This window comes from Rattus norvegicus, chromosome 10 (genome assembly GCF_036323735.1).
Source record: "Rattus norvegicus strain BN/NHsdMcwi chromosome 10, GRCr8, whole genome shotgun sequence".
NCBI classification, from domain to species: Eukaryota; Metazoa; Chordata; class Mammalia; order Rodentia; family Muridae; genus Rattus; species Rattus norvegicus.
Window position 1 is genome coordinate 14542577 of NC_086028.1, and position 21635 is coordinate 14564211.

At 46.4% G+C, this 21635-nt stretch overlaps 1 protein-coding gene and 1 long non-coding RNA gene across 6 annotated transcripts in view; one reads left to right on the top strand and one right to left on the bottom strand.

Moving 5' to 3' along the window:
• Positions 1 to 21635, top strand: part of Ift140 (intraflagellar transport 140) — an 87793-nt gene that overhangs the window by 5443 nt on the left and 60715 nt on the right. For all 5 annotated transcript variants that reach the window (XM_039087092.2, XM_039087097.2, XM_039087093.2 and 2 more), the window contains exons 4-12: positions 10481 to 10602; positions 10736 to 10878; positions 13830 to 14005; positions 16842 to 16933; positions 17540 to 17646; positions 18302 to 18447; positions 20240 to 20443; positions 20792 to 20864; positions 21431 to 21522. In XM_039087092.2, coding sequence (XP_038943020.1) covers positions 10481 to 10602; positions 10736 to 10878; positions 13830 to 14005; positions 16842 to 16933; positions 17540 to 17646; positions 18302 to 18447; positions 20240 to 20443; positions 20792 to 20864; positions 21431 to 21522 — 1155 coding nt within the window. The remainder of the gene's footprint in view (positions 1 to 10480; positions 10603 to 10735; positions 10879 to 13829; positions 14006 to 16841; positions 16934 to 17539; positions 17647 to 18301; positions 18448 to 20239; positions 20444 to 20791; positions 20865 to 21430; positions 21523 to 21635) is intronic.
• On the bottom strand, positions 2698 to 8918 carry LOC134480761 (uncharacterized). Its single transcript, XR_010055539.1, has 2 exons — positions 8347 to 8918; positions 2698 to 6130 (listed from the first exon to the last, which is right to left on the bottom strand). It is a non-coding gene; the product is annotated as an uncharacterized LOC134480761 (long non-coding RNA).

The window sequence follows — 21635 nt, forward strand, 5'->3', positions numbered from 1 at the left end:
TGATAGGAGACAGGCAGGCATGTCTGTGGAGCAGTACCTGAGGTCTTCACCTCATGATCTGCAGGCAGCAAGCAGAGAGTCACACTGAGCCTGGTGTGGGCTTTTGAAACTTCAAAGTCCACCCCCCAGCAACCTGTTTCCTTTAAGGAGGCTACACCCCCTAATCCTCCTAATCCTCTCATAGTTTCATTCCTGGTGACTAAGCATTCAAACATGAGGTTACAGAGCCAACCTCATTCAAACCACCACCCCTAACTTCAGGCCTTGGGTAGCATAATGGAAAACATTGTACTATGAAGCCATTTTCAATGATACAGTGCAATAATACTTGTGAAAGGTGCAATGATACTTGTGTTTCAATGATACTTGTGAAAGGTGCTGGACCATCAAGACAAGGTACATGAGGTATATGTGTGCTTCAAATCAGTGAGAAAAGCTAGTGAGCAACTCCAGAAAACACAATCGTTCCAGATATTTCACAGATTATGTTGCCCTGAGATAAGTATGTTTTTTTTTCCTGAACACTTAGACAAAGCTCACAAGTTATTGATTGCAAGAGTTTTCCTCACATAAAGCTTAGCAACACCCTTATCAGGGACTCTGTAAATATCTAGGCCTGTTGTAAAAATATAAAAAATAAACACAGTATGGTTGTCTTTTACCTTGCGTGGTTCAACACCACAGTGCCCCAAGATGTCTGCTGGATATCTTAAGTCTCAGTCAGCAAAGCATCTCACCCACTCTGCTCCATCCCATATCCCACTGCCAAAGGCCTCTCTCTGAGCCTGGCAGCAATCTCTCTACCTATCTAATCCCAAGGCAGGTTGCCACCATGCCAGAAACACACATCGAAACTCCTGCTGGCCCAGACTAGCCGCCCTACACTCCCTTATCCTTAAATCTGCACATGAAAGAACACACAACACAATAACCTTTGACCCAATTGATAAGGTATAATCGCCCACCTAAACATACAAAGCCCAGTACCATCCATCTCTTAAAAACATTAAGAACAACCTGTAAATACACAGAACGAAATGTTAACGTCACCTGCCATGGCTTCTTGCCCTCTCTCTCCTCTCTCTTCCTTTCTGTTCCAGTCTCCTCTTCTTCCTTCAAACTTCTCTCCCACCCACCCATCCTTCTCTCCAATGACAGGCCTCCTTCTATCCTGTACCTGCCCCTCACCTGTACTTTACAAATTCAATGGGGAGAAGGCTCTGGTGAAGTCACCTGATTCCTGAGCACATGATTAGGCAGCTGTCCTTGGGGCAGTGGAATTAGCATCAAAATACAGATAACTCCATGGCAAACCACAACACTGGCCTATGCCTTCGTGGTGCCTGAAGGGCCTTAGAGAACTACATACAGTGCCTGCAGAATTTTCCATAACCACCTCACCTTGACTTTCTCTTCCTGTCCTCTGAAGTTGAAGGCCTGAGTGTCTAAATACACGAGGGTGCACACACACACACACACACACACACACACACACACACACACAAATATTGCCAGGAATATTTGTCTACCCTTCCCATAGGTGTCACCGGTTATTGACACTAACATGTCTACCTTTTCTCTCCCTGTGTACACTTTTTTTTCCTGAATATTTGCAGATTTGAGATAGATACATGAAACTTTATTCCTAAATTCATAGGCCTCCAGCACCTAAAATCTCAGACCTGTCCTGCATTACTACCAAGTGTCTCTCCCATTCAGGGAACTGGGCACTGATACAGTGCTGTTACCCCACATGTATGCAGTACATCGAAATCTCTCCTGTCCGGACTGGGAAAAGAAAGTTCTTGCCGTTTAAACATGAGGATCAGAATTGGATCATCAGGTGCTGGGTGGTGGAGGTGCACACCTCTAATCCCAGCACTTTGGAGGGAGAGGCCAGCCTGTCTGCAGGGCTAGCCCCAGGAAAGCCAGGGCTACTCAGAAAAGCCCTGTCTTGAAAAATGAAAACAAACAGAATAAAACATAGCTCATAAGAACCTGTGTAAAAGCCAGGTTGGGTCCACGATGAGGGTGTTGCTAAGCTGTATGTGGGGAAAACTTACAATCAATGAACTTGTGAGCTTTGTCTAAGTGTCCAGGGAAACAAAATACTTGTGTCAGGCCCACATAAATCTGTGAACGCCTGTGAACAACCATCGCCTCAGGTGTGGTGCTGCCATTCCTTCTGTAACCCAGCACTCAGGACGAGCAAGCACTACCTAGAGTAGCTGGGATCAGCAAGCCTTGGACTCCAGGAGAGGTGCTACCTCATTACATCAATTGAAGAGCAACGGAGGAAGATATCCAACGTCAACGTTAGGCCTCTACATATAAGTACACATATGCCCACACATGTACCCACATACATGTGAACATGCATATAAACACGTGCATACAACACACACCAGGAAAAAAAAGTTTGCCACTTGTAGTAATGTTCATTGTATCTGTCTTTTCCTAATGTAGGATTTAGCCAAGAGCCATACATTGCCTTTAGTTGTCATTTTAGCCAACACCAGTTCTCAGGTCTTACCTGCTCCACCTCCCCACCCACTCTTGTCATACATAAGATTGATTCCTTGGAGTCTGTCCGGAGACCTCAGGATAGCTGGGCAGTGGTAGTGAAAGACCCCCGAAGGGAGCCCCCCACTCAAGTCTCGGGAAAGACGCGCACCCAGTAGGACACAGACACCGACCTGCTGTAATCACACGAGGAAGATTTATTGTGAGCGAGATGAAACGAGAGCTCAGGCCAGCATGCTGGGGTCGAGACTCATACACCACACAGGGAGTAGAGGAGTTCGACCCCGACCTGAATTTTCACAGAGCTTATAAAGGAAAAAACCACAAACCAGGGGGATCAAGAGGGAGGGAGGAGGGGAATTCCAAAACCATAAACTGCCCATACATCTAGGCCTTTGTGACATTGTGATTAGGGGTAGTGACATTTTACAGGGCCATTGGACCATTGTGGCCGGAGGCTATGGGTCATTGTGGCTGTTCCAGGAAACCTTTCATGCAAGAATGTTCCGGGAACCATTGCACAGCAAGGGAGGGGCGAAAAGTTCATGTTCTCACAGACCCTACCTCTTCTTTTTGGGTAGCTAGGCGGCTTATTATTAATTTTTAATCCTTCATTCCCCACTTCTTCTTTTTGTTAATAGTTCTAATCCTAGAACTTCATGGAGAACTCAGCTTCATCTAGCATAACAGCTTGGTATTGTAGTCTTAACATGAGGATTCTAACCTGGACACTATCCAAGCCTATCCACCAAGGTCATGACTAGCTTTTAGAACTTCTAAGCTTATACGGACTGTGATCCCTGAGGCACAGTCCCAAGAAGTGTTAAGAGTACTAACATATGCAATGTTACATCATTTGTAATGGAAATCAGCCTATCCCACACCTATCTTGATAGAACCCAGGACAAACATGACTGAATTTCCCTCTAGGTCCCAGCTCTCAGCCCAACAGCTAGTACACGGCTGGTGAGGGCTGAGAATTGACAGCTGTCAGGGTGGTCAGCAGCACCAGGTACGGTCCTTTCCAGCGAGGCTCGAGTGTCTGGACTCAGTGTAGCTGCAACCTGGAACTGATGGGATGTCTCAGGGGTCTCCGGGGCATAGGCTGCTGTCAGCTGTGAGCAGATTTCTTTCTGTATCACCTGTTGGTCTTTTAGCCTGGCACACAAATCATTATTACTATGGCACTATGACATGTTGGTTCAGTAACATCATCTAATACAGTCAGGGGGGCTGAGGCCCCATATAAGATCTCAAAGGGGGTAAGGCTGAATCTGGAAGGGGTATTTCTTGCTCTGAAGAGAGCAAGAGGGAAGGAGTGTCACCCAGTCTGTGCCAGTCTCCATGGTTAATTTGGTCAGGGTCTCTTTTAGAGTTCTATTTATTTACCCTACCTGTCCTGAACTTTGAGGTCTGTAAATACAATGTAATTTCCAATCGACCTCTAAATACTTGGCCACACCCTGGCTTACCTTGGCAACGAAAGTAGGGCCGTTGTCTGACCAGATTACCTTGGGCATTCCAAATCGGAGGAAGATTTCTTCCAGTATCTTCTTGATGATTGCAGAGGCCGTCTCTTGTTTGGTGAGGAAAGCTTCTATCTATTCCTGAAAAAGTATCTACAAGCACTAGGAGATACTTGTGATTATATTTTTCTGGTTTTATCTCAGTGAAGTTCACTTGGACTTTTCACCAAACTCTCTAGGTCTCTTTGCCCTGTTTGCTTGCTAAGCATTCACTTATTGACATACCTTATACTTTCTACTGCCTCTCTGGCTAAAATCTTAAAGTCTATTACATACACTTAACTACTTGGACAAACTTTTTATCTCCTAATTGAGTCCATTTCTGTATTTGGCAAAGTGAGTCTTTTCTTTGTTCTCTGGGAAGTATAGCTTTCCCCTCAATGTGCCATTGTCCTTTATCTTTTAAGCAATTTGGGCCTTTTCTAAGTGAGGCCATCCCTTAGTCCGATCCCAGTTCCCAGTGGCTGTCTCTTGCAGGCCTGCAACCAGGATGGGCTCCTGCATAACCATTTTTCGAGCCACTTTATCTGCTTCGTTATTGCCCCATGTCACTGAATCTCTTCCCTCCTGATATCCTGAGCAATGAATAGTACTCACAGTTGTTGGCTTCACCAGGGCATCCAAGAGATGGTAAAGGCATCTGCAGTGCTGATGTACTGGGGGGGGTAGAGGTTCAGCCATCCCAGATGACATTGTGTTGTCCACCATGGCAGCACCCACTTGTCTCTGACCTTCATTCATGAAGAGAACTGTTCCCGTCTGTGGACAAGGTCCTCGGCTTTCAGCAGGGGTCAATCAGCCAGTCGCAGAGGTCTTTCCTCCACCCATGGGCTTCTGCCAGTACTTGACACTCGTGCTGTGGTGGCTCCAGGTCCGGATTGGGCAGCAAGGTGACCAGATTGTCCCCAACTGGTAGAGAATCTAGTCCATGGCAGCTGACCAGTGGTCCCATCTTTTGGGACACTCTATTCAAAGGCAGAACATCAGCCACTCTATCACAGTTTAAGTCCTGGATTGGGTGATAATTGTTAGTGCCCGGCTGGCAGGAGTGATATGTTCCAAGTAGAACAGCGCTAAGCCATTCATCTCCCAGCATCAGGTACTGGTGCACTGAGACAGGTCTTAAGCTCCGCATACACAGTCTGTAGATATGCATACACATGGCCTCACCCAGCCATTTCAGCCCACGCAAGCCATTTTGGGGAGCAATTTTCTCATGAGCAAGGGATGGGAGCAGTCAGGGATGACTATGAACTAGTGGGTTACCCGGCCCACGCCAAGGTCCACTGTTCTTCGGGCAGTCCATAAGTATTGTTTGTTGCCAGTAGGCCCCTGTACCCAAGGTCTTTGGATACTGGCCCACTGGAGCATAGGAGCACAGAGCATTGGGTCCCTGTATCCACACTTCCCTTCTATCTCTGTACATAGCCAGCACTCTAGGACCAAGAAGCTCTCCAGTGTCCCCTCTTGTTCTTTCTGGGGCAGTCCCTGACCCAGTGTCTTTTTTTTTTTCTTTGCATTAGGCACACTGATCTTTAGCCAGGAATTCTCTTCTGTTGCCAGGTACTATCTTCTTAGGTTCCCTAACTACTGTGGCCAGTATATGTTCCTCTCTTGTCTTTTATCTCTCTTTAGCTCTCTAGCTTCCTCTTCTTTTTGTCTCTTTTCTTCCCTAGCTTTCTGCTCTTTTTACCTTCTTTCTTTCTTTCTTTCTTTCTTTCTTTTTCTGTCTCTCTGCATCTTCTTCTACAGCTATTAGGTGCTGTCCACTTTTCTGCACAGACCCTGAACCATGCATCAACTTACAATAACTCTCTCAGCGACTTAGCTTAACCCTTCAAGTTTCTGTAACTTTCTCTTCATATCTTTTCCTTATCTTAGCCAGATTGGTGGGGCATTTTCCAGCCCCTAGGAGACCCACCCTTGGAGCCTGGGGGCAGACCTGGAGCACTCCCTACCTTCAGGGGTATGAAGAGAGCAGGCAGAAGTGAGGGCCTTCTATGCGTGTTGGAACCCTTTTTTTTCTGGTCTCCAGTAGGATTCCGTCTTTCATCGGTGGTAAAGAAGACCTGTAACAGTTACTAACAAGCATATCAAATGGGATGGTGAGAAAACAAGAGAATCTTGAGAATAGAGTCTACCGAAGAGGGCAAACAGCATTTAGTCACACAGCTAAACCAGGAGGCCTTTCTTGGAACAAAAAGGCCATTGTCAGTGTCAGCTCCATGGCTTTGCCTCTCAAGAGAACCAGCCTCCAAATGACACTAGGCTTCTAGTAACAACTAATAACAAAAGGATGGAGAGATGGTTAGAACCTGGGTGCTAGATGCCAGGGGCCTGATAAAAGAATTGTAACCAGTTCACCTGGGGCTATCAGGACCTCAGTAGTAGCCCTTTACCAAACTGTCTCACTGGGTTTAAAGGCCCATGGAAAAGAAAACATTAATCCTGACCTTGGCTACCTCCAAGTAATTTAGTGCTGGAGACTGACTCCTCCCTTGGAATAAAGACAGCAGATAAGGCAGGCTTCCTTAAAGAACTTCTCTAAATGAGCACTCTCCTTCTGTGAGCAAATGTCAGAAATTCCTTTCCTGTTCTTGTTTTCCTTATAGCCCCACCTAGCTCTCAGCCTTTTTAGATTATTCTTCTGTAGCATTTCTAACACAGCCTGTCCCTTTTTTTTTTTTTTTTTTTTTAGCCTGTTAACAGCATTTTTGATCTTTTAGGCAGCTACGCACTAAGTGTCATACCGGCTGAAACTCCACCTTTAAGATTCTTTGCTCCCAAGCAAAATTTAAATCCTTTTCCAGCTTATCTCAGCTGTCCACCATGAGATTCCCAGAGATCGCGAACCAAGGTGTAGTAATTCACTAAGAAATCTCTCTATAGTGTTTCTTTTTACCTTAAGCCTTTTCCTTTTAAACAGCTCCTGAAGAGCCAGAAAAATTGGGTGAGACTTGAGAAGTCCCCATGCTCGCTGCAGCAGCTCCGCAGCTAATTTCGCTCCCCTCTACTGTGTGCTGCGAGCACAAGCACAGATAAAACACTATTTTAAAAATTAACTTTGGCTATCAACCAACACACCGCCACTAGAGCGGGGTCCATAAGATTAAGTTTCTTACTAAGCATTAAGGGGACCAAGTAAAACTCTTCGACGAACAAAGCAAACAGTTTCATGATTTCAAACACAGTCGTCAGTCCAAGATTTTAAACACGGTCGTCAGTCCAAATTCAAACACGAAACAAAAGTCAAAAAAACACTGGACAATACCACAGAAAACAATCCAGACAAACAAGACCAAGACAAAGCATCCTATAACCAATTTCCACAGATGCCTGGTACCTTCAGTACCTGGCCCAAACTGCAGCTTAACCTTAGCTGCTTCCGGGATACCAAACACAGAAACAGAATACAGACAACAGACACTAACACATCTAAGCACACTTGTCCGTGCCTATACTTAAATAGGCAGCCGAACTCGACCTCCAAAGTCACAGTCAGATCTTTTTGACTGTCCGTTGCCGGGTCCTCCCGACAAAATTCGGCTCGAGGAACGTTTCTCACGCGTCCCAGAGCCAGGACCCAACAAAGGCTGACTCGTGGAACGTCACTCACGAGTCCCAGAGCCTGCGCGATTGGGGCGTCCCCCGGTGCGCTTTCTAAAAAGGAAAAAAAGAAAGAAAAAGACTATTCGGAGTAGGAATCCTTCATCTACTCACAGGCGCCATTTCGGGGTGGGGAACCTTCTTCCACCCGTGCACAGGGCAGGAAACCTTCATCTGCCCAGACAGTGCACTAAGACTCTCGTGCACAGGGCAGGAATCCTTCATCTGCCCAGACAGTGCACTAAGACCTTAAACCGGTACCGAAAAACACAGACTACAGGACTTAATTCACACACACTCACACACACGAGCACAAACAAAAGAGAAAAAAAAAAAAAAAAAAAAAAACAAAACCGACGTCGACTTCGTGTCGACCAGAGGCACTGAAACTGATCGGCAGGTCGCAGACCTTGCCTAACAAACCGGTCGTCAAGGAGTAAAGTCTCCTCTGGACCTATCAGATGGGGTTCACCAGGCGTCCCTGGTCCCCCCTTGTGTCCTCCTGGGACGTCTCCCAGGGCGAACGGACGGTGGGTACCTGGACACGTCTATCCCTATCCACCCCGCTCTCCTTCCTGGAGCGCGGTCTCACTGAGCGTCCGCAAAACCGAAACAGCGATCGCACCAGATTCCCAGACAGAACATAGACACAGACCCAGACACAGCGCTGAGATAAAACAGAGAATCTTACCTCCAAGTGGGTCTAGGACCCCTGGGTGGTCGCGCAGATCCCGGACGAGCCCCCAAATGAAAGACCCCCGAAGGGAGCCCCCCACTCAAGTCTCGGGAAAGACGCGCACCCAGTAGGACACAGACACCGACCTGCTGTAATCACACGAGGAAGATTTATTGTGAGCGAGATGAAACGAGAGCTCAGGCCAGCATGCTGGGGTCGAGACTCATACACCACACAGGGAGTAGAGGAGTTCGACCCCGACCTGAATTTTCACAGAGCTTATAAAGGAAAAAACCACAAACCAGGGGGATCAAGAGGGAGGGAGGAGGGGAATTCCAAAACCATAAACTGCCCATACATCTAGGCCTTTGTGACATTGTGATTAGGGGTAGTGACATTTTACAGGGCCATTGGACCATTGTGGCCGGAGGCTATGGGTCATTGTGGCTGTTCCAGGAAACCTTTCATGCAAGAATGTTCCGGGAACCATTGCACAGCAAGGGAGGGGCGAAAAGTTCATGTTCTCACAGACCCTACCTCTTCTTTTTGGGTAGCTAGGCGGCTTATTATTAATTTTTAATCCTTCAGTAGCACACCCATTTAATCCTAGATCTCAGAAGTCAGAGCATCACAGAGGATCTCTGAGTTCTAGCTCAGCCTAGTCTACAGAGTGAGTTCTGGGACAGCCAGGACTGCACAATGAGACCCTGTCTGGAAAAAAAAAAAGAAAAAAGGGGCAGGGGTGGGGGTGGGCGGCGGAGGAAAAGTCTTAGGACAACTGGAAATGCCCCCAGTGATCAGAGCTGGATGAATTTGAGCAGCAGAGTAAACTGCATTTAGATTATAACCAAAGCAGGAAATAAATATTCAAGAGTTTATACTGATATAAACAAATGATGGAAAAGAGACATCTTTTATGCTGAAGCAGACCAAATGATTTATGTTGATACTTCATCCATGATGAATGTCTTATTTAGGGTTTCTATTGCTGTGAAAAGACACGTGACCACAACAACTCTTATAAAGGAAACATTTAATTGGGGCTGGTTTACAGGTCAGAGGTTCAATCCGTTATTGTCATGACAGGAAGAACAGGAAGAGACAGTGAGGCACTAGGCCTGGCTTGAGCCTCTGCAACCTCAAAGCCATACTCTTTTCCAACAAGGCCACACCTTCTAAGAGTGCTCCTCCCTATGGGTCTATGGGAGCCATTTTTATTCAAACCACGACTCGAAAGTAGAATATATTAACTCCCAAATGCACACTGCATACTTCTTTCTCAGTATACCGCATAAAAAGAGGAAAAAGATTCATTTTACAATGGATAAAAGCTACTCTCTGGGGTGTCAAGGTCAATATCCACCGTGATGAATTGTGTTTATAGTAAGGACTTTCCAATAGGGAACTGCTTACTCTCTGGTAATCTGCCTGCTCCTCTGGTCTTCCCCCAACAAACCTATAGCCCCATCCAGTTATGGGAAAATAGCAGATAAATCCCAGTTGAACGATGTACCTAAGCAGCCCCTTAAAACCAGGCCAACAAGGAACACCTGAGAGAATCACCCAAGAGCTCCTACAGGAGCCTACGAAGACATGACAACTCAATGCTCAGTCCTAGGCAGTCTCTGAGACAGAAAGGGATATTAAGGGAACTGAAGAGCTCAGGATGAAGTAGTGTGGACGTAGTTGGTCGTGATGTAAGTACTAGCTCATTAATTCCATGCAAGCGCTTGCTTTGGTGTCTGTTGCTGTTGCTGTGTTAGAGACTGAATTCAAGGCTTGTGTGCACTACTGAGCTGGATCCCCAGCCCTAACTCATTGATTCTTATGGTTTAGTAGTGGTATCAAATATAGGAGGTCTGTACTGTCTCTGTAATCTTCCTGTAAACCAAAATTTGTTCTACAGTTAGCAGTTTATTCTAAGCACAGGACAGTTGCTATCTCTAGAAGTGACATAGAGGAGGGGCCTCAGATAAGAGTTGTAATTCCATACTTTTGCATAGTTTAGCATTTCCATAGTGCACACGTAGTACAGTAATTTTCTTGAATGAAAAATCACTAGTATTTTGCTTCTCCATTTCTGTTCACTTCCAAGTAGGGAACTTTCTGTAGGGAGATATTCCTCACACATGTTGTTGGCCTCTTGCAGCTCGGGGTCCTGCTCTTGTGGAGATTGGACCAGCGAGGCCGAGTACAGGGGACACCACTCCTGAAACACGAATACGGGAAACCGCTCACCCATTGCATCTTCCGGCTCCCCCCTCCTGGGGAGTAAGTATGCAGCCCCATGTAGTTTGATGTGTGTCTCCCTTCATCCTGGGGGTGGGGTGAAGGGCTCCTGACCCATGTGGACCCAGCCCCAAGTTACTCTGGGAATCTTGACTGCTATATTCTTTACTCTTAGGGATCTGGTTCAGTTGGCAAAGGCAGCAGTAAGTGGGGATGAGAAAGCCCTGGACATGTTTAACTGGAGAAAAAGCAGCTTTGGAAGTTTCCTGAAGACGGGGTCTCAAGAGGGGCTGTCTTTCTTTGTCAGTCTCATGGATGGTGAGCAACTTGGGATAGATGTAATTGTAGAAATGAAAGAGAGTGAGGGAGGCCTGGCCTGGGTTTTAGGCAGACAGCAGCGCTGCTGTGTAAAAGGAAGGCTGGCTTCAGTGGATCGATGTTTGGTTGCTGGGCTTGCTCAAGATGCTCTCCTGCTTAGATGTTGCTGTGCTTTGCTCTAGCAGACATGAGGACAGGCCATCTTAATTTGGGTTGAGGGGTTTTCCTAAAGAAGTCTTATTTTGTTTGGGCTTTTCTTTGTTTTGAGATAGGGTCTTTTTTATGTAGTGTGGGCTTGCCTCTAATTTATGACCTTCGCTCTGCCAAAGTCTTCTAAACGTTGGGATTGCAAGCATACACCAACTGTGCCTGGCTCATGAGGAAGTTTTTAGGATTTTGGTTTAACTCATTTTTGTTCTTTCCCATCAGTTTTGGTTTGGTTGGGGGTGAGGGGAGTCATTTGTTTTTTGAGACAGGATCTTACTACTATATACCCCTGGCAGGCCTGGATCGTGCTGTGTAGACCAGACTGCCTCTGCCTCTCAAGTGCAGAGATTAAAGGTGTGCACCACCACCACACAGTGGGTACTGTTAAGCGCCATCTGTTGATTGTATTTTTTCCTATTTTGTGTGTGTGTTGGGGGGGAGGTTGTTTTGTTTTTGCTTAGTCTGATCGTAAAGTCATGACTACCCTCTTGCCTCAGCTTCCTCAGGGCAGAGACTACAGCTCTACTACCACACTAACTGACTGGTGATTGTAATATCACTTATTCTCCGTATAGTAAGCAGGAGACAGGAGTCCCAGCCAGGGCTGAAACAAATGCACCCTGACACTAATGAGAAAGAGAAACAGTCTTATGTGGTGTGTAGTTGAACTCATTTAATCATATTCTTGTCTAGCTTACGAATGAATGAGGCTCAGACTACGGTTACTTTATTTGGCTTTGACAGTTACTGTTTCTAAGCACATGATCCCCAATCTATTTCTCTAATTGCTGGCTACCTCCCCAGCAGTATACCCCAAATGTTTGCTGTTTCTCCTGGCCATGTACTCATGGTCCATCTCTTCCCATGATGCCCTCCTCCTCCCCCTCCCTCTCCTTATGCTCCCTCCTCAGACCCTAAGCCCAGGAACTGAAGCCCCAATACCTCTCTTCTGCCCAGCTATAGGTTTAGGCATCTTTATTAGCCAGTAGTTTTAAATTAAGGAGCAAGGTTTGCACAGCAAAAGTTGGTAAACATGAGAATTCTCTCATAGGCAAGTAGACCTTCGGGTACAGAATTTACCATTACAATATGTAACAACAGACCAAACGTCAACAGCAGTGCCTGGCAGAGGCCCAGGAAATAAGAACCACAGGAGGTGACAGGGTTTGAGAAGGGAGTCTGCTGGTGTTGGAAGAGTTCATAGGGTTTATAACTTTTGAATATAGGAGAAATTTTTTGTTTTAGAGAATAAAGAGATAGAGCCAGTGTAGTGGGGCAGTTGAGGAAGTCCCAGAGGGAATATCTAGTCACCATGGGCTAGAGAGAAGGGCATAGAAAGGAGGGCTGAGATGGACAGACTGATGCTAGTAACCTGGAGGAGGATGTGAACAGAGCTATGGAGGATCTAGATTTAGATCCCCAAGATGAGGGCTTTAGGGCTTTAGTTCTATGTGTTTTAATTTCCCTCTGTAGAAAATGGGGATTATGTTAGTGTCTGCTGTCTTGTCTGTAAAAGACCTGCTCCATAATTTCTGCTTATTAAATATTAATTGTTAAAATTAGCTTAGATGATCGTGAACTTCCCCACTTAACAAGAACTCAAGTATTTCATGAAGAATAAAATGAGGCCAGAGGACAAGAAGGTCCCCTCAAGAACTTCAGAAATGAGCCGGAGACTCTGAGAACACATCCATCACTCAGACACCTAAGAAGAGACAAAGGAGGCAGACCAGATGTCACTGACTCATGTTGAAGTGGTAGTTCAGGGCCGGGCCGGAAGAGGAGGAGTGTAGTTGGGAGAAGAGGCCACTGCAGCGCCACTGACTCCTGAAGTGTAGATGCTAAGGAGCGTGGGAGGGCAAAAGAAGGAAATGATGGCAAATACCCAATGGCACGGGACCTGGGGACAGAGAGGAGAGTCATCACTGAGGGTCTCAGGATAGGGACCGTATAAATACTCCTAAAGAAGACTGGAGGGGTTGGGGATTTAGCTCAGTGATAGAGCGCTTGCTGGCAAGCGCAAGGCTCAGGGTTCGGTCCTCAGCTGCAAAAAAAAAAAAAAAAAAAGACAAAGACTGGAGAGATGATGCCATGCCTCCAGAGGTCCTGAGTTCAGTTCTTGGCAACCACATGGTAGTTCACAACCATCTGTAATGGGCTCCAGTGTCCTCCTCTGGAGTGCAGACATGCATGCACACCAAATGCCCATATATATAAAATACCTGTACAAATAAATCTTTAGGGCTGGAGAGATGGCTCAGTGGTTAAGAACCCTGGCTGCTCTTCCAGAGGACCCAGGTTTGACCCTCAGCATCTACATGGTAGCTCACAACCATCTTTAATTCCAGTCCAATGGGAATCTGATGGTCTCTGTGGTCACTGCATGAATGTGGTACACATATGTACATGCAGGCAACACACCCATACACATAAAATAAATAATAAACAAACAGACCTCCAGCTACTGAGTAGAGATGATGGACCAGTTACGAAGCTACAGAATCAGATGTCTGGATGCTACTTGGTACCTCCCAAGAGAGTAGTGGAGAAGGAATCACACAGACAGACAGCCCAAGCAGGAAAGCACATCACTTCAGAGATGGTAGCCTGAGAGACATTGCGGCAAATGCCTTAAGTTCTCACAAAGATGAGAGACGTACTGTCAGAGCATCCTTAAGGAAATAGGAACGGCTGCTCGTGGGAATCACTGGAAGATAGATGACCAGAGCCACCTCTCTCCCTAGGGACAGTGCACTATGTGGATGAAAAGGGCAAGACTGCTCAGGTGGCATCCACGGACAGCTCTATCCAGACCCTGTTCTACATTGAGAAGAGAGAGGCACTGGTTGTGGTCACACAGAACCTTCTCCTGTCTCTGTATGTGGTGAATCCTGAGGGGGAAGCTGAAGAAGTCATGAAGGTAGGTAAAGGAGCAAGGTGCAGGGCTAGCCTGGCCTAGCCTAGATGCTAAGATAAACCGAAAGACCTGGGACCATGTTTTCTTGCCTACTTTGACTGTCTTTCCAATCTTGGTTAGCAAGATCAACGGCTCCCTATCACTTGCAAGATAGAGCAGCTAACAGAGCTGATGAGTGTCCCTTTTCACTCTAGGCCATTTGATATAAGCATGGAAAAAGAGATTTTCCGGTATCTCTGAACAGGTATGGACAGGATCCGGTTTGCCAAGGTTGCCTGGCTTGCTCCTGGTCTGTGCCCTTCTCAATCAGAGAATTCAGCTTCAGCCTATCATTGGGCTTCCACAACAGAGCTGGATGAGGAGACATGGTTCCCACTTTCTAGACAATGCTCTGAGGACACTTTCATTGGCCCAGAGCAGGGGGTGGCATTGCCCAGTGTCTGATTCACTGTCACTTCAGCAAAATGGTCCTTCACACCCACTGTTTGCCACCATAGGCATTCACTTGGTTTTACACAATGAGCAAATGATGGTTACGTTGCTCAACTGTAATGTTTTTAAGACACCAGGATGTTGATGTAGGGAATAGAGCTGTGTCGTTAGCTCTGAGACCTTCTGCATGTTAAGAGGTCCACTAGGAAGGCGTGCAGGACCACCACAAGCTCCTGGGTAAAGGCCACCTGTGTTCCTGTACAGTTCATGTGAGAGCTCTGCTGCTGGCTGCCCGTTAGCCCTTCCACCCCCTCCACTTTAAAGTATGTGTAAGTGTTTTGCCAGTGTGCGTGTCTGTACACTACATACATGCTTGGTACCCAGAAGACCAGAAGAGGGTGTTGAATCTCATGAAACTGGAGTTTTGAGCTACCAAATGGGTTCTGGGAGTCGAACACAAGTTCTTTGGAAGAGTAGTCGGTGCTCTTACCTGTTGAGCCATATTTCCAGCCCCCTATTGTTTCTTTTATCAGTTTTTTTTTTTTTCTATTCTTTTTTTTGGAGCTGGGGACCGAACCTAGGGCCTTGCGCTTGCTAGGCAAGCGCTCTACCACTGAGCCAAATCCCCAACCCCCTTTTATCAGTTTTTTGGGTTTTGGTTAGGTATGTTGTTTGTTTGTTTGGGTTTTCCCCCTTTTTGGGGGGGGGAGCATGGAGTGGCAGATTAGCTTGTTTTGATTATTGTTTTGTTTTGTTTTGAGATAAGGCCTCATGTGCCACATTGGCCTGGAACTTGCTACATAGCCAAGGCTGACCTTGAACTTAGGAGTTCAAGGAACTAATCCTCCTGCCTTAGTTTATTAAATTCTGAGATTACAGATGTAAGCCAGAATGCCCAGCTGGTCCCTTGATCTATAAGAGTCTGTGAACTATAGAGAATGCTGAACTTTCCATAAAGGTATTCTTCTAGGTTGGAGAGTCCATTGTTTCCTATAACAGCAGCTGTGAATTCCATGAGTTGCATGGACCTGGGGTCTTAGCAGTTGAGCCAACTTGACAACAAGACAGGGTTTCTCTGTGTAGCCCTGGCTGTCCTGGAACTTCCTTAGTAGACCAGGCTAGCCTTGAACTAGACATCTACCTGTCTCTGCCTCCTGAATGCTAGGTGTGTGCCACCACAGCCTGGCTACCTGGTCAGTTCTGATTGAGAAACAGCTTTCTGGATTACATCGAGTGGCCTCCCTGTGTCCTTGTACGGAGTCTAGAGAGAAGGAGAAAGAACACATGAGTTTGAGGGAGAGTGTGATCATGAGTTGGCTGCTGTATCTGGTCTGAGTCCACCCTTAGTTACCCCTTAATGACCTTCTAAAGGCCCTCCCTGCACATACAGTCACATAGGTAGTTGGTGCCTCAGCATATGCATGGGATGGATCGAGTCAGGTACCTGATTAGCTCCTTACTGGTTGGACTCTGGGAAAGTTTACTTTCTGCAAAAAGTGAGGATGGGAGACCTTCCCTAAAGCATAGTCATGACAGAACGAGGAGCGCCAGCGTGCCTGATATGCACTCTGGAATGCCCACAGTGCACTAGGTTGAAGATCACTTCATGTGTAAGTTGCTGTTTGCTTCAGCCTATATGTCTGTTAAAAAAAAATCCTTTCAGAATTTTTATTTTATTTTATGTGTATGGGTGTTTTGCTTGCATGGATGTCTGTGTACCATGAGTGTGCCTAGTGCCCACTGAAGCCAGAAGAGGTTGTTGGGTCCCCTGAGACTGGTAGTACAGGCAGTTGTGAACAGCCACGTGGGGGCTGAGAATCAAACCTGGTCCTCTGGAAGAGCAGTCAGTGCTCCTAACTGCTGAACCATCTCTCCAGACCAACCCTGTATCTGGTCTTTCCCACCCTTTATCCCATTTCACCTCCTAACACTAGATTGGAGAGAAGCAAGGATAGAGAAGAGAGATGGATTAGGAAAATCCCTGAATCTAATTTTTTTTTCCTTTTGTTTCTTCTGTGACCACAGCTACAAACTGCAGCCACCCACCCACCCCGCCTACTGGGGCATTAGCGTTTGTATAGCCTCTGTAAAGTTCCCAGAATTCCAAAGGTCACACAATTGCAGAGAATATCATGAGGCAAAATATGCTGAGGACAGCCCCATATCCCACATGAAAGCATGTTCTTATAATGTTTCTGTGCTTTTTAAAGGAACCAAAATTCCATAATTACCACTGCACAACCCCTTAAAAATTAGGCCACCTTCCCACTTCCACTGTTGACCCTGTGTGGCTGCCCCTCCGTGAGTCTCAGTGACGTCACCAAAGGCCAGATGCCAGGCTAGCACAGTCTCTTCAGGCACCTCTGGGAGCAGGTGCTTCTTTCAAGTTGCCTTTCTCCTCATACAGGTAAAGTTGAGTGGGAAGACAGGCCGCCGGGCAGATATCACTCTGATAGAGGGCAGTCTTCTTGTGACAGCTATTGGGGAACCTGTGCTCAGGTGAGAAGTTGTCCTCCAGACTCTGGAAAATCCTGTCAGGAACAGATTCTTTCAATAGACACCCAGAATATGTATACTGTGATGAGTTCGCACATATTAGGCCTCACCTACTCTGGCTGTCCTCCCTGCCTTCCCTATGCCTTCAACAGGATGACCATGATATGCACCGCCCTTGCAGTCACATTGCCTGGTTTGGAAGAAATTTGTTTTTGACATAGAGTTTTGTTGCTGCTGTTTACGTTGCTTATGTTGGTGCCCAGCAATGCTCCTGCCTCTGCTCTCAAGTAGCTAGGACTACAGTATACCCTGCCAAACCTAGTTCTGCATGGTTTCTTAAGATTGGCATAGAAACATAGCACTCTTTTTGGCCTCTCAGTCCAGCATAATGTTCACTGTTGCCATGTAGCTAGGACTCCTGTGTTCTCGCCTTCCTCTACAGTCATGTTTACAGATGACTAGCCTTGTAACAGTATACCATCAAGTTCCTTTTGGTATTAGGAGTCTGTAGCGCACAGCTCTATGTTTTCCCAGGCTTGGTACAGACAGCCCTCAGATCAGGAGGACACTAATATCACCCTTCCCAACACTTTTCCTCTTCCATTGCAGGTTCTGGGACTTAGAACGGGGAGAGAATTACATACTGAGTCTACAGGAGAAGTTTGGCTTTGAAAAGGGAGAGAATATAAACTCTGTGTGTTACTGTAAAGCCAAAGGTAACATTTCTTGGTCTGACATGAAAAAAAAAAAATAGAAACCACTTGAAGCACTGTGTCAAGAAAAAAGTTATGGAGGAATGTAGAGCTTGTTCAAAAATGAAAGCTGGGTATTGTGGCATAGACCTTCAGTCCCAGTGCTCAGAAGGCAGAGGCAGGTGGATCGCTGTGAGTTCAAGCCCAGCCTGGTCTATGTTTTAGGTTTCAGGACAGCAAAAGCTAAAAAGTGAAATACTATTTTAAAAAAGGAAAGAAAGAAAAAGAAAGATGCCAGGCGGTGGTGGTATACCCCTCTGCATTTGTGAGGCTGAGTTAAAGGCCAGCCTGGTCTACAAAACAAGTTCCAGGACAGCCAGGGCTACACAGAGAAACCCTGACTCAGTAAAACCATAAGACTGACACTGATGTTATACGTTGATGCCCCTCCCTCCCTGGGTTGGTGTGGGTCATGTTTGTGCAACAGTGAATGTATACAAATGTACACGTGTGCCGATACACAGACAGGAAGTCAGGAGATGAACCAGAGTGTCACTGAGCACCAGTGGGGGCTCTGGGGAAGCAGCCTTAGTGAGGCAGCTTGGAGCACAGCATTCATGACCACCACCTTATAAATCTTTCTCAACCTGACTAACACATGCTTTGTTTTTACCTGTAGGTCTCCTGGCAGCTGGTACCCATAAAGGACGAGTAGCCATGTGGAAGAAAGTGCCAGTGTCCCCAAGTGGCCGTGGGGCGGAGGGCAAGGATATGTGGGCCCTTCAGACACCTACTGAGCTTGAAGGAAACATCACACAGATAAAGGTGCAGCGTTCAGATCCGTATCACACTTGACGCACTCACTGTCTACTGTACCAAAGAGACCACAACTAACTCGGAGCATGTTTTCATCACCCAGTTACATCAGAAGAATAACACCAACAAGAAATTAGGAAGATATGTTCCTAGTACTTAGGAACTGAGCCAGATCTTGAGTTCAAAAAACGATTAGCCCAGGTTATATGCTAAGACCCTGTCTCAAAAGAAAAGAAAAGAATAAATTTTAAATGTCCTTTGATTTCAGTATTGCAGATAAGGGATTTTGGATTATTATAATATGTGTCAGTCTATTTACCAATCCCTCTGTCTCTACACACACACGCACACATAATCATATATAAATATGTTTAAAACAGCTTCATCACGATACAAGTTACATGCCCAGTGTTTTTAGTATGTTCACAGAGTTTTGCCAACCTTCACCACAATTTTTTTTTCTTTACAGTAAACCTTAAAACATTTTAATCACTCTCAAAAGAAATCCATACCACTCCTCTACTTTCCTTCTCCCAGCCTTCCACAGCCAGTAGTACACACTGTGACTGGATCAGTCTGCGCTGGACATTTCATAGAAAATAAAGCAAAGTGGAGCCGGCCTTAACTCCAGTACCTTTAACCAGGAGGCAGAGGAGTGGGTCTCTGAGTTCCAAGACAACAGGGCTGTGAAGAGAGACTTTGTCTCAAAAATCTAGATGGGTGGGTGGGTGGGTGGATGGATGGATGGATGGATGGATGGGTGGGTGGGTGGATGGATGGATGAGTGGGTGGCTGGGTGGGTGGATGGATGGGTGGATAGATGGATGGATGGATGGATGGATGGATGGATGGATGGATGAGTGGGTGGGTGGGTGGATGGATGGATGTGACTTCTTTGCTGGCCTGGGGCTTCTTTTATGTCACCCAGGTGTCAGTGTTCCTTTCTGTGGTTGAGTATCCTGTTGTATGGGTGAAGCAGAGTTTTTCTGTTACGCAGCTGACTGGCATTCGGGGTTTTAACACCTTGGTGCTGTTAGGGATGAAGCTGTTAGGAATGCTTGTGTACAGGAAGCACGTTGTTGTTAATTTGTCACTTTGCTGTCACTCTGTCTGAAGAGACAGAGGCACCACACCTTCTAATATTCCAGTAGGACGCTTGTGGGAATGAGCACATTGGTAGAGCTCTGTGAAGTCTTGCTGAGTCCAGCATCATCTGGATCCCTTCCCAGCTACCTGGCCCCTCTTCTTCAGCCATATTCTGATGTGTTACTCTTAAGTATTTGTTGAAAACTGGACAAGATAGACTTGAAGCTAGAATACTAATATTTCTCACCAGCAGAAGAAAGCTGGATAATTTAATGGTATAAATTTCCTATAAATTCATAGAAAATATATATGAATATGTCATAATCAGAATGACAAATTTCTAGCAGATGCCCTGGTTAGAGCAGATGTTTGGTAGGACAGCTACAAAGATGTCTGCCTGCCAGGTCACAACTCACATCTGTCAGTATTAAAAAATTTTTCTACGACATAATATATTTTACCTTTTTAAGAGTTTTGTTTTTTGTTTTTTGTTTTTTTTTTTTTGTTCTTTTTTTTCGGAGTTGGGGACCGAACCCAGGGCCTTGCGCTTCCTAGGTAAGCGCTCTACCACTGAGCTAAATCCCCAGCCCCTTTTTAAGAGTTTTTAAAATAACAAGAAGTGGCTGTGGGCGATCATAGGGGGCATTGATATACTTCCTGCCCGTGTCTCTCCTGATTTGCTTATGCGTTCGATTCTCCCTACATGGTACTGAAGTGGGGCTCCAGGAAGAACCTGCTGGCGGTGAGCACCTCTGACTCCGTGTCCATCCTCAGTGAGCAAGCCATGTCGTCACACTTCCACCAGCAAGTGGCTGCCGTGCAGATCTCCCCGAGCCTAGTCAACGTGTCTTTCCTGTCCACGGGGAGCACGCACAGCCTGCGCACCGACATGCACATCAGTGGAGTGTTTGCCACCAAGGTGACTGCACAGGGGGCCTGTGGGTATCACGTAAGGGTCTTCTGAGTAAGCAGAAGGACTGCCTGCTGGGGCATTAGGGTAATTCAGAACAGCAAGGGGACATAAAGACAGCTTAAGCTGTTCCCATTACCATCCTGAATGGCCATCGTATGTATAAAGAAAACAGTAAAAGCACCCAGGCATTTTGGGTCTAACCTGTACCCTGGAAGACTCAGGGACCTGACATCAGACTGACAGCATGGTAAACCTCAGTGATGCAGGAAGAGGGCAGGCTTTGGAGACACGCAGCGGGGTCTGGTCTGTATCCTACTTCTCCTCACCTCTGCCTTCTGCCATCCTTTTCTTTAGGATGCTGTTGCTGTCTGGAATGGAAAACAGGTGGCGATCTTTGAACCTTCAGGGTCCACCTTACGCAATGCAGGTTAGAATCTGCTCTGCTGCTCCTCTGACCTGTGAGTCCTAAGGAGCAAGGATGAGCTCCTCTGTCTCAGGGATGACAGAATAGCGGGTGCTAACCGTCGTGTGTGTTGCCAACCTCCCTGACTGATATGCTCCTCAGCACCTTTGGCTGGGGCACAGAAGCCTCCAAAGTTCCTCATGATGTGGGCTGGTGCATATCAGGCATGATAATGTCCTAGGTGTTGAGCTCCTGGGAACACCTTCAACCAGGGGAAGAGGAAATAAGGTTGATAAGCAGGTGGGTGCGTGTTGAGTCTCCCAGATCAGGCCTAGGGCTCTAGGGCCCTCCATAGTTCCCTGTGTTCAGAGCGGATGTTCCCTTATGTCTTTTCTTTCTCTTTAATTGTTTCTTCATATTTCTTGGCTTTACATTTTTAGAGTTTGTACTTTTTTTTTTATTCTGGAACTCTGTACAGGATTCAGGTAAGATAGTGTCATGGAGTTACCATGAGACCAGGCCGACTAGGGATTCCACGCAGGGGACTTGTCCCAGGCTGCTGCTGTTTCCATGCTCCTCTTTCATTTCAGGGACATTCCTGTGTGAAACATCGGTGCTAGCCATGCACGAGGAAAGCATTTACACTGTAGAGCCAAACCGACTCCAAGTCCGCACCTGGCAGGTGAGTGACTCGACAGTGAGTGTGACGACAAAGTTACAGCCACATTTACAATGCTGTCTTTCCATCGGCTGGCTCACTGCAAAATACATGCTCCGGGATAGCCTACCCACCCG